Here is a 13,447-nt window from a genome sequence, read left to right on the forward strand (position 1 = left end):
CTTCTTAAAAAGTCAAATTTGTTCCTCCGATAACAAAACATTTTATTTTTATCAGATAAATATAAACTATCTATGAATAAACAAAATGTTTAATTATATTTATCGGATATATTTCTTAATTGATAACTTTTTTTGAATAGATAATTTTAAAAAAGAGTTTTTTTCATTGGCTGTCTGTTAATTGTGTCCCGTTTTGAGTCGAAGAATAAATGGTCACATTACGAATGCTATATCTTTTTTTCAAGTGGCTCCACTGAAAATCAGCGCTGTAGTGACACGCTGTGGCTCAGCTGAGTGGAAGTCTTTTCAGTTTTTAAATTTTCCTTTTTACTCTGTACTCTTTTTTATGCTGAATAAATGATTATTATTATTATTAAACATTATATTAACTTACAGGAAAATAAACAAGATAAAAACACACAAATTACGTGTGCGCGCGTGTGCCTGCATGTGTATGTCTGTCGAATCATCTACTGAATAGGTCCGTGCTCAGCATAATGCTGCAGCGGCTGGAGCGCTGCAACGCTGTTTTTCAGCACAAGACCTGGGGTGGTGCTGGACATCATGCTCGTTTTATCATCATTCACTGGTGCCCCACCAGCCAGGGGCGTAGCTACCTAGGGGCTAGGTAGGGCAGTGCTCCGGGGCCTTCAAGCTCATCCCTCGAACCCTTACCAGAAAATCTCGATCAAACTTGAAAATTTCTCCCATTTTCAAAATAAATATGACAGATTGCAACCAGACTTCTATCATGGCAACTCAGTAGAGAGAAATTCGAAAGTTATACCTTCGGAATTCCCCTAAATTCGTTCTGTGGGTTGGCAGTGTTGTCTATTTGACGGATAGCGATATGTGTGTTTTATAAAACTGTAATGTAGGGCCACTGCTGAGCAGTGGGGCACCATTTAGAAAGAAAGAAAGAAAGAAAGAAAGAAAGAAAAATATTTTATTCAGTGCAACATAAAAAATAAAATATAAACTTATTGATTTGTGTCCGGGACCCGTGGTTACCTATCTACGCCACTGCCGCCAGCGTTAACCGTTAGAACAAAAGGGTGCACCATTCCACTATCATCCCTTAAAAAAATGTAACTATGTGCTAATAATGTAATGTAATATGTATTTATTAATTTTAATTTATTTAAGTAAGTTTATATATATATATATTATACTTTGTTACCTTATTTCCACTCACGTGCCGCCTACTTTATTTTTATTTATACTCTTTTTCATAAGGTTGTCTGGAAGAGATTGTGTTAGCGATAAGACCGCCTTCTGTACCATCTTCTTTCTTTAATTTATTGTTATATATTATTTTCTTTTTATGTATCTACTTTTAATATTGGTGCAATAAAAAATTATAAATAAAATAAATAATATGTCGTTGAGTATTGTAATCTAGATATTATTTTTACAAATTTAATGTGTTTAGAAGGGTAACCCCCAAGTATAGGCTAGATCTTTCGAAAATGTAATCATACTAAATTTATATTTTTATCTACCTATTTAGATAACGACATACCTACTTATATATAATATATAATCTATACATCTATCTATACATATAAATAAAATTGGAGTGTCTGTTTGTAATATTGAAATAACAGTTTTTTACTACATGCATATGAATATAAATACGGTACATACACCAAAATAACATTTTTTACAAATTTTGTCTGTCTGTCTGTTTGTTCCGGCTAATCTCTGAAATGGCTGGACCGATTTTGACGGGACTTTTATTGGCAGGTAGCTGATGTAATAAAGAGTAACTTAGGCTACTTTTATTTTAGAAAAATAAAAGAATTACACAAGCTTTAGCTAGCTTAACTTGGGTCTAGATGGCGCTGTGGGAATTGTCCTCAGATTATTATTATTATTATTTTAGGTCATATACTTAGGTATAAATGAAAATACTGTATGTTCTTTTACATTTTATTACCTTAATAAACCTAGTTCTTAATACAATAAATAGGACGTTCTCAATAAAACGAATAGCACCGAGTTTATATCTACATAGCTACGCCCGCAACCTCGTCCACGTAAAATTACAATACTTCCATATAACCTTTCAACCCTTGTTTTGCATTAAAAAGTAGCCTATGTCCTTCGTTAGGGTCTAGACTATGTGTGTACCAAATTTCATTTAAATCGGTTCAGTGGTTTCGGCGTGAAAGCGAGACAGACAGACAGAATTACTTTCGCATTTATAATATTAGTAAGAATTGCTAAGTGCAATACATAACTGACTTGCAAGTAGATATATATGGTTATTTTATATTTATAACTGTTAAAGTAAAAATTATATATATTCCTTCAGAACTTGTATACCTAATAACCGCTTTAAAACCACTTCAAAGTTGTTTTGAACAACACCACAGTTAACTGCCTCACGTAGTGAATAATAGTCACAATTTACACACCTTTTTAATTAATTACAGCTTGATAGAGTGATGTGGACCGACTTTGAGTTGTTATTGCATGCTAATTATAATCCATATTGCTTCTTTTTATGTTCAATTTGTCTACCTCTTTCCTTGTAAATTGTTCACCCTTTTTGGCCACGATGTCAACGCATTGTCGATTACTTCTTGAGGAAGTTGTTTCCAATCTCTTTTTATCGCTCTTTTCAGGCTTGCCATGTCACTCACTTTCATCTTACCTGCTCTTGTTTTTAACCATGACCAGATTGTGTAGTCCATCGGAGCCGCAGCGGGAGAGTTCGACATCCATTCCTCAAGCTTGATATAGTTGAGTTTACCATGCATCCATGTCTTAGTCATATTCTAAATATGCGATGGTGCAGAATCCTGATGGAAAACGAAATCACCATTTGGATATAGTCTAGGTGCATCATATCTCAGAAATTTCTTTAGTATATTTTTGATGTAATATTCAGAGTTGATTTTAGCTCCAGATTCTACAAGATATATGTTTGTCTTGCCAGCATGTGAGATCCATACCATAAACCCCTTTGCGTGTTGTTTTCTGCGCATTTTCATTTCGATTTCAGGATTCTTTTTGTCTCTCGAAACATACTGAATTCTTGCTCCACGATCACAGTCACTCATATATATCCAAGCTTCGTCAGTTGTGATGACATTTTGCCATTGATTCTTGTTTAATGTCTTATATAGCTTCAGTAATCTTGTAAAAAACATTCAACCATGCCAACAACAATTCGTGAGAGATTCGTGTTGGCGGCATCGTTGTTTTGACTATGTTTTTGCTTTTTTCTACTAGAGGGAGAAATATCCTTTCCAATATTACCTGATTTGTGACTCTGAGTTCAAAAATCGCAAATTTACAACATGTTAAAGTCGGTCCACATCACTCTCTATCAACCTGTATTAAGACTTTAATACTAGCTTAGAACAGCGTGTGGACAACTCAATTACTAAGCTGCCATTCGGCTATCATCGGCTACGGTCGGCTACTACCGGCTACGGTCGGCTACGGTCGGCTACCATCGGCTATCGTCGGCTACGTTCGGGTGTAGTCCTTGTATATGAGTATTGCGTCGTGATCCGTACCCACAGCGCGGTGAGCACGCAGCACGCGCTCGAGCGGCGCCGCACACACGCGCCCCCGCCCCCCTCGAACCCCTCCCCCTTCCCCGCGCCCCCCTCCCCCATCCCCTCGTCCGCCCCTTGCGGGGTCGCAGTAGTAGGCGCGAGTACCTCGTAGCCCGCACAGGACCACGTAGTGGCCTCGGTACCTGCCACCTCCCAAGCACCACCTACGTTCGAATACCTTGTTTATTAGTTACTCACAATATCTATGTCAGAACTATTGTATAGTGTCATTTTGTGTGTGTAAAGTTTGCATTAAGTTATGCATGCTGTGTCTACATCTAGAAGGAGTAGTTCTAAATTTAAGCATACATAGGGACGGACAGATAGCGACAGCGTCTTCGTTTTATACTATGTAATAAAATGATATACAGTTAACTTAAGCAAGGATAAAACACTGTTTTATCTACTAGACGTCCCGGCAAACGTTGTTTTGCCTTAAAATAAAAAAAATATGGGGTGGACTAGGGGTAGTCCATTTAGGGGGATGAAAAATAGATATTGGCCGATTCTCAGACCTACTCAATACGCTCACAAAATTTCATGAGAATCGATCAAGCTGTTTCGGAGGAGTATGGGAACGAAAATTGTGACACGAGAATTTTATATATAAGATATATGAAATTTCAGATCCACATTACTCTAAGAAATAGCAAACTTAAAAAAGGTTCACTTGGCTGAAATTCTGCCTCATGTGGTATAACCACCATAACGCACTTACATCATAATATAATATAATGACAACCAGAACTTTACCTAAAGTCGAGTCTGAATTTGTTATAGTAGCATAGATCACAGGAGAGCAGGCTGGCGTCTATGAGCAGTATGAGGGGTCCCCGCCGCAGCTGGGCGGCCAGCTCGTGCGGCGCCAGCCCCCCGCGCCGCTCCCTCACGTCCAGGCCTGCGCCCCCTGCCCCGGCAAACCTACTCTGCACGCGGCGACGATCCTGAGGGTATACCACACAATCTAACCTGGTTGTTCCCCTACATCCGATGTAGATACATCGTTACATGCTGTTACACCGACCACGGCACCCCATCATCCTGCCTTCACTACGCCATCAAGGAACAGGACATTGTCGATTACATATGGACCAGGAGTAACCTGACATCGAGTCACGCAGCTGGAGTCGAGCCACAACGCGAGTTTCAAGGCGTTTATGGCTCGAGTCACTAACATGCTGCCCACCTTCATGAAGGAGAACTACTGGCCGAAGATGGTGGTACATCAGCGCTATCGTGGCAGATTGCCGTCGTCACTGCCGTGACCACAAAGACATTTTCAATATATAATATTTATTCATATGTATGTTAGTTTATAAGGTATTTATACTATGGGACTAGTAGCCTGATATAAATAAACACATAAAAAAAAAATTTTTTTTGTTCTGTTTATTTTTTTGGGATCTTTGTACACAAAATGTGACAATGACAATCCCATTGTACCAGTACTAAATAACAAAAAAAAGCTTTTTTTTTATTTTATTAATACTAAAAACTTTTTTTTTTATTAATAAAATAACAAAAAAAAGCTTTTTTTTTATTTTATTAATAATGGGATTGGCAAGACCTTGGATGTAGCGCGCTTACCCAGAAGAAATCTATTCACCATAGACTTGAAGAATCCGGGGTTGTATTTCTCCGGGAACACAAAAGCTGGAAGTGTGTTCCACTCTTTGGCAGTGCGTATTAGAAAGGACGATGCGAACCGCTCAGTGCGAATGTGCGGAATTTCCACGACGTACGGATGAAGTCCAAGTGTTCGTCGTGTAGTTCGGTGGTAAAAAGGAGAAGGCAAGATCAAATTATGCAGGTCCTGTGCACACTTGCCAAAGTGTATCCTATAAAACACCGACAGACTGGCCACTTTGCGTCGATGTTCTAGCATCTGAAGACTCGACCCATTGGCTTTGCGGCGTGATATTGCATCTCTGTGCATTTTCTACCGCATATATCACGGGGAGTGTTCTGAGGAATTATTCGGATTAATACCAGCTGCTGAGTTTCACCACTGTACCACCCGCCAGAAACTGAAATACCATCCTGATCATCTGGATGAATGGCGGTCTTCCACCGTGCGGTTTTCTAGAAACTTTTTGCCTCGCACAACCACATTATGGAATCACGTTCCAGCAATGGTATTTCCGAACCGATACGATATTGAAACCTTCAAGAAAAGAGCTTATTCCTTTTTAAAAGGCCGACAACGTACTTGCAATTCCCCTGGTGTTGCGGGTGCTCATGGGCGGCGGTAATCACTTACCATCAGGTGAGCTGCATGCTCGTTTGTCCCCTGTGTTATAAAAAAAAAAACCTTCTAACAATGTGATGCCAGCCAGAATAACTTGGCTGCATCGGAAGCTGGACTTGCCAATATTTCATGGAATATACATACCTATGTTGCACAAATTGCAAGCGAAAATTGCGAAAGATAATTTTTTTTCGGACTATTCTAATGCTGGTCATAGCTGGTCTTTGCAGAACGATAGAGGGCGAGTGTATATGGCAGTCCAGACTAAAGAAAGGACTTATGGAGCGGCTGAAGGCCAACTCCCGCCTGTCGGATACAACTTTAGTCTGAGGGAACCTATTATCATCAGATAGGTCTTCAGCTTGTTTGCCGTTAGTCCACATAATTATCAATCCTATTTTAAATGTTAAGTAAAAACGGGTAGGAATTGACCTTAAACTAAAAAAATAAAAATGGTCTACTGAGTGTCTATGATAATTGATAATGTCCAGTTTAGGTATACCTATAGGTCACAATACTGACTTACCATTTTGATAATTTTGTCGTAATATTCATATGTTTGATATGCCTCGTTGACACCAATCGTACTCGTGTACATAACGTGAGGTATTTCAAATCTGCAATTTAATATACATTTAGGATTTTAAACTTGGCGGTAGTCATACCGCATGGAAACGAAAGATCGTATGGGTGGAAACAAAAGGGTAAATAAATGAAAACGAAAGAGTGAATGGATGGAAACGAAAAAGTGAATCGATGGAAATGAAAGAGTGAATATATGGAAACGAAAGAGTAACAGAATGGAAACGAAAGAATGAATGTATGGAAACGAAAGGGTAACTGAATGAAAACGAAAGAGTGAATGGATGGAAACGAAGGAGTGAATGTATGAATAAAGGAATAATTAAGAAAAGGCGATGGGCATCACTCTTTTCCTCATAGACTGCCATATAGTTAGGTTGTTTTATCTTTGTAGTTAACGTTTTTCTTTTATTTAAATAAAAGGAGTTCTTGTAAAAATCCTGTTATTTGCTAATCCTCACTACCACATACATTTTACATTATGCACCGTGTTTATAACCAGTCAGCTAGGGAGAAAGGGGATTGTTAGTAATGTGGACTCATGAACTCGGTGGTCTAGCGGTCTAGCACACCGCTTTACGACCGATGGTCGCGGGTTCGATTCCTCGCACGACACAAACATTTGTATTCATGAGTATGATTGTTTGTATCGGTCTGGGTGTTTTCTATGTATAATATGTATTTATTTACAAAAAAAAATGTATGTATCAGTTATCTAGTACCGATAACACAAGCTTTACCTAGCTTAACTTGGATCTAGATGGCGCCGTGTGAATTGTCCTTAGATTATTATTATTATTATTATTATTTCCACCGTTTCACAATATAAATATCGGTTGTTTTATAGTGATCACAAGGACGGGCTTATATCACCAAGTCACATGTTCACACAATTGAATTTTTAGACATTTTTTACTGGGCTGTTTAAAAATTTCCTAACTATTAAACACGTATCCAATATAGTGGATTTTATTCAGTTATTATTATTATTATTATTATTATGATCCCATTACTAGCAATGTCCTATGTCAGGTTGACCTCCAAAACTTGACAGAACTTTAATTTGATTGTATATGGTGTATAAAACATTGTTAGTTAAATTTAACTAAACATCTCACCTTTTTAGTAAGTAGCACAAATCTATAGTCCATGTGCACTGACCGAAACCTTCCTCGTGACAGATGTCATTGAAATTCTGTAGCATATATTCCTGTTGCTGTGGATCGAGCAACATGAGGACGCATGTGACTCCACAGTCCCAATTGTACCGTTGTTTGTAATGTGTAACATTGTGGAATATGTCAGTGTCTCCTTTTATTTCTGTTTAAAAATATACTCAATGAAACGTTAACATTACATCAGAGATACAAAGTTTAAAAAGATTATTGCACAGGATTCATTGTATTTGGTTCATTGGATGGCATGACAATTAATATTTTAATACTTGTTGTATGGTTTTGTTATTTTTTATTGCTCTTGCCTTCTGCTACACATACCCAGTTTGTTACGAAATATATTTTTATTTATTTTATTTAACTTTAATGCACACAATACAATATACAGTACAGTACATTAGGCGGACTTATCACCGTGCGGCATTTTCTACCAGGCAACCATAGGTGGTGCTGAGAATAATTGTTGGCGGTGCAAAATACAAATAGAATACAAAAAAAAACAATATACTGTTGTACATTCATATATGCACCTTAATTACCATCATTGGCTGCACCGACCCCAGTACCCAACACACAGGCCCACACAATAAATTTCTTGGATCATAAATGTGCCTAGACATAATTTCCAAACTAATAAAAACTGTATCAATTCCTTCCAGAATCATCTATGTCCATTACTATTACTTTTGCAGATAATGGTACTAAATATAGTTAAAGTATAAGCAACTATCTCTTTTAAAACACTTATATCATTGACATGATATAGGTCAGCTAACCCGCGCAATTTTGTCTGCATCACATTTACTTGACATTTATGTTTATATTTCGGCCACTAGATATAATATGTTTTTAATCTTTAGAAATAGAAATAAATAGAAATAATCTTTATTCAAATAAACTCATTACAAGCACTTTTGAATAGTCATATTTTGATTCTACCACTCATTCGGAATGCAGATTCATCACAAGAAGAATGAGCAAGAAACTTGTGTGTTGCTCTTTTTAACTTTAGCCAATGTTATTCTAATGTACAAGCTACATTACTGTAAAGTTTCATCAAAATCCGTTCAATAGTTTTTGCGTGAAAGACTAACAAACTCACATTCCATTACTTAATAATTCTTAATTACTTATGGTATAGCTATAAAGAATGTTTATTTCGCTAAAATATATTTTTTTCCTATACTATATAAGACAGGACGATTATGCCTACACTTACCCTCTACTTCAGTCATATTAACTCATATTTAAGGGAAAAAATATATAAAATTTGCAATTTTTAACTTAGTATCTATTACAACTTAGGAAAAATACATTTCTGTTTCGTGTTACTTATTTTCAAGTATTATTTAAAGTATCTAAAAATACTAAATATTTTTGATCTAATGTTTTGACTTTTGGTTGTTATTGACATAATTGATAACAAACAGGTAGGATCAGTCAAGTTGATAACACTGACAATTCGTTTCGTTTCAGAATATTTTGTTTATTTGTTTTTATAGTATCGTAAAAATTTTACAAAAAGCTACGACAAATAATAAAATTTATGTACCTTATAACTATGTAATATTTAATTTTGCGTGTAAGAAATATTATTTCATACAAGTTCAATTATTCATTCCAGTTCTTCAATTATATGAATAATTTCTGCATGAAATGGATACAAAATAGGGAATGACACTTGGATAAAGAATCACTATGGATATGACAGCGAATAATAATACCGTGATAGACCGAGATCACAGCATACGAAAATATACAGGAATAAAAAGGACAACATATTTTTTTGCTGTCCTTGTCTGAGTTTCGTTGGGCACAACCGAAGTTGTGACCAACAAAAGTTTGTGCCTTGCGATTTTTCTTGATTATTGAGTTATTTTGAGCCAAAAACATTATAGAAAGTGTGTCGATATATGTGATTTATATAATATTTATCGAGAAACATGGTGATATGTTATATCTTGGGCTGTAAAAGCCGTAGTGAGCGAAAATGTGAAAACATAACCTTTCATACGTAAGTACGACTTTTTATGGAATAATATGTTCTGATTTACAAAAATATCAATAAGGTTATCTTAATGGCTTATTAATACGTGAGGAATCGTGTCTGAATTAGTGAAATAAAGTGTTTAAAATATATTTTGTATTTACTGCGATGGTACTATTATACGACCAAATTCAGATGCTAAACATTTTAGTGGCTGCCTAAGTCTTTCATTACTTTTAATTTTTATAGGGTTATACGATTTTTAGGGTTACCAGTTAATAATGGGGAAATTACCCAAATGTTACGTATTTATTTTATTTATCATAAAATACGCTAAGGATAAATGTCTTTTTTTATTTTTCTTCTGATGATCTGAGTATGTGCATTTAATAGAGTTAATTATTTTAGATTTCCAAAAGATTCTACGATCCGGCAAATATGGATACGTGCAACAAGACGAGATAACTGGATTCCAAGTAAATATGCAAGAATATGCTCCAAACACTTTGAACGAAATTGTTTTAGGAAAACTTCTCGCAACGTTTATTTGAAAGCGTACTCGGTTCCGACGCTACATATTACTGCTAAGAAGGTAAAATATTATGATACTTGCTAATATTTAAAAACGTGTTATTGTGTACATATCATCAGTGAAAAATGGGGACAAAATATAGTAGTAGCCTTGCTAAAAATTGAGAATCTTAGCCATGATTTTGTACTATAACAGTTCATGGTTATGTTGAAAAAAGTGTTCTGAAATTGTCTACATAGTTCCTTAATTTTTACCACTTTAAAAACAAGTACAAGTCCTTTTGCTTTGGGATGGCCCAAAGCAAAAAGGACTTGTACTTGTTTTTTAAAGTCCTATTAGAAGTTAAGACAGCCTGAAATGTCCAGAATCTAAATATGGTTCTGGTGTTTTAAAGTGTAATATATTTTTGTTATTTATAGTGAATGTTAATTATAATTAATAAATATTATCATTTTATTTCAGAGTCATGATGTTATAGAAATTCCAACCACATCGTCTGCTGCGATGGAAATTGACAGAAATCCTGTAAGTAGCTGGATTTATAAGTATTTGTATATTATACGTGTATTTTCTGTTATTTTAATTATAATTAACAATAATTTCAATATTAATCATTTCAGGTCGATACCGTGACACCGAGAAAAAAGAAACTTATAAGGAAATTAGAGTGCCAAACAGTGTTAGCCGAATCGCGAAAAAAGAAGCTGGCTATACTGAGATCAAAAAATAGTCGCCTCTTGAAACAAAACGCCGAGCTATCCGCTATTATTGAAAACTTGCTAGTGAAACGGTTGATTAATCAAGATACTGCGGACTTATTAACTACTGTCCATCCAGATGGAAACATTTTAAAAGTGAAGAAAAGTAAATTTTCACCCGAAGCCCGAAAATTTGCATTAACATTGCATTTTATAAGTCCGCGTGCATACAATTTTGTGAGGAATTATTTTGATACTTGTCTTCCGCATACACGCACACTTGCACGTTGGTATCAATCAGTAGAAGGCGAATCTGGATTTTCTTCAGAATCATTTACTGCACTTAGACTTTTAGTTAAAATTTCATCAAAGAAATTTATATGTGCATTGTGTTTTGACGAGATGGCCATTCGAAAGTCAGTTGAATGGGACGGCAAAAATTTTGTTGGGTTTGTCAACTGCGGTAACCAACTTAATAACGATTCTCTACCTGTCGCAAAAGAAGCTTTAGTTTTTATGTTGACCTGCCTAAACGGCAGTTGGAAACTTCCCGTCGGCTACTTTTTGATAGATGGGGTAACTGCCGAACAAAAAGCATCTTTACTTAAAACATGTATCAATTTAATAACTGAATGTGGTGTGGATGTTGCATCAGTTACTTTTGACGGATGTCCTGCAAATTATTCTATGGCTAAGTTATTGGGATGTCAATTAACAGGAGATGTGATTAATCCCATATTTATACACAAAAATAAAAAGATGGTAATATTCCCGGATCCATCTCATATGTTAAAATTAGTGCGAAATACACTAGGTGACAAAGAATGTCTTACAAATGCGGAAGGTGAAACTGTTTCTTGGCGTTACTTAAAACTATTGCATGAACTTCAAGAAGACGAGGGTTTTCATTTAGGAAATAAATTAAGAGGTGCCTATATTCTTTATAGGAAACAGATAATGAAAGTCAAATTAGCAGCGCAACTCTTCAGTGAATCAGTGGCCGATGCACTACAATTTAGCCACGAAAGTATCGGACTTCAACAATTTGATAATTGTGAGGCAACTGTAGATTTTATTAGGAAATTCAACACGCTATTCGACATTTTGAACACGCGTAATTTGAACAGTTATGGTTTTAAAAAACCTCTCAAAATTAGTAATTATGAAACTATTAAACAATTCCTAGAAGAAATGTTTGACTATATAAAATTACTAAAAATTAACAACAGAAATATCTTAGATACGGAGAGGAAAACAGGATTTTTAGGTTTTTTACTATGTATTAAAAGTGTTTTATTTCTTTATGAGGAATTTGTAGTCTCAAATAAATTGGAATTCTTAACAACTTATAAACTAAGTCAAGACCACTTAGAAATTTTTTTTAGTGCTATTAGGGCAAAAGGTGGTTTTAATAATAATCCAACCGCTAGGCAATTTAAAGCTGCTTATAAACGCATGCTAGTTCATGGCGAGCTAAAACACCTGACTTCAGGTAATTGTTTGCCTTTGAGCGATATAAATATTTTAACGTACAGTAAGCCGGAGATCGCAATTAATAATACGACAGATCGTAATCGATTAGTAGAAAATGATACAGATCTTCTACCGTCATTAGAATCTGAGGTAGTTTTATTACAAGACCATGATTATCTGGCAAACCCAACAAGACTTACCGAATTCGCAGGACATGTAATTGTATACATTGCAGGTTTCGTCGTCAAAGCACTACAAAATCAAATTAAGTGCGAACAGTGCCTAAATGCATTGATTAGTAATGAAAAATTAGTTCATTCTTTACAGTATAAAAAAGACAAAGGTGGGTTGCATTATCCTTCTGAAGCTGTTGTTAAATTATGTAAAATAGCTGAAGAAATTTATAGAAAAAATAAAGTACATAAACTGAAAGACCCCTTACATTACCTCATACAGGAATGTTTAAAAAAAAGCCTTGGCCTAAATTTATTCTCCGAAGATCATGAATTTGCAGATCGGTCAATTTTAGACAGCCATTATCCGCTTTTGATTAAAGCTATATGTAAAAAATATCTAAATGTACGTATTCATTATGCGACTAAATCGGTATGTAATAAAGGCGAAAACATTCGCAATTTTTACAACAAATTAATATTGTTTAAAGGTCAATAGGAATTCACAAGTGTTTTTTTTTGTCAAACTGTTAAAACAATAAAGATATTATGTTTTATAGTCTGTCTTTATTTGACGAATGAAGCCCTTGACTTTTGGAAAACCTATACCTATATATAGATGACGTACTATGAAAATACTTCTCATATCTCCAGGGTGGATGATATATATACATATAGACAAGTACAGTAAAATAATATATGTATATATAAATGCAAATATATAAACATACTGATATACCCGTATAAAATACATATATAATTACATAAATAAACAAAAATTAAAGCATCAATAAGCTTTAATTTTTGTTTATTTATGTAATTAAAAAATGTAAAAAAGTACATACAAAAAAATATAATAAATTATAATAATATTATATATTTGTGGGTAAATTAATTAAGTTCATATCATCCGGCAACACCATGCGTAAGATGTACTCTATATCCATCCTTATCGGGTGTACGCGCACGTCGTGTCCATTTGATACTTGGTCCAAATGGAATGACAG

The 13,447-nt window shown here is 35.1% G+C and overlaps 1 protein-coding gene across 1 annotated transcript; it reads right to left on the reverse strand.

Annotated features, from left to right (window-relative positions):
• Positions 1 to 2,030: 2,030 nt before the first annotated feature.
• LOC131848848 (protein GUCD1-like) lies at positions 2,031 to 8,836 on the reverse strand. Its single transcript, XM_059198796.1, has 5 exons — positions 8,797 to 8,836; positions 7,521 to 7,722; positions 6,347 to 6,437; positions 4,326 to 4,516; positions 2,031 to 3,736 (listed from the first exon to the last, which is right to left on the reverse strand). Exons 1-5 carry the CDS (start codon positions 8,810 to 8,812, stop codon positions 3,481 to 3,483), a joined length of 756 nt encoding a protein of 251 aa, XP_059054779.1. The 5' UTR covers positions 8,813 to 8,836; the 3' UTR covers positions 2,031 to 3,480.
• Positions 8,837 to 13,447: the final 4,611 nt, after the last annotated feature.

The sequence above is a fragment of the Achroia grisella genome, unplaced genomic scaffold, assembly GCF_030625045.1.
Source record: "Achroia grisella isolate CSIRO2021 unplaced genomic scaffold, CSIRO_AGI_Agris_v1 utg598, whole genome shotgun sequence".
Taxonomy (NCBI): domain Eukaryota; kingdom Metazoa; phylum Arthropoda; class Insecta; order Lepidoptera; family Pyralidae; genus Achroia; species Achroia grisella.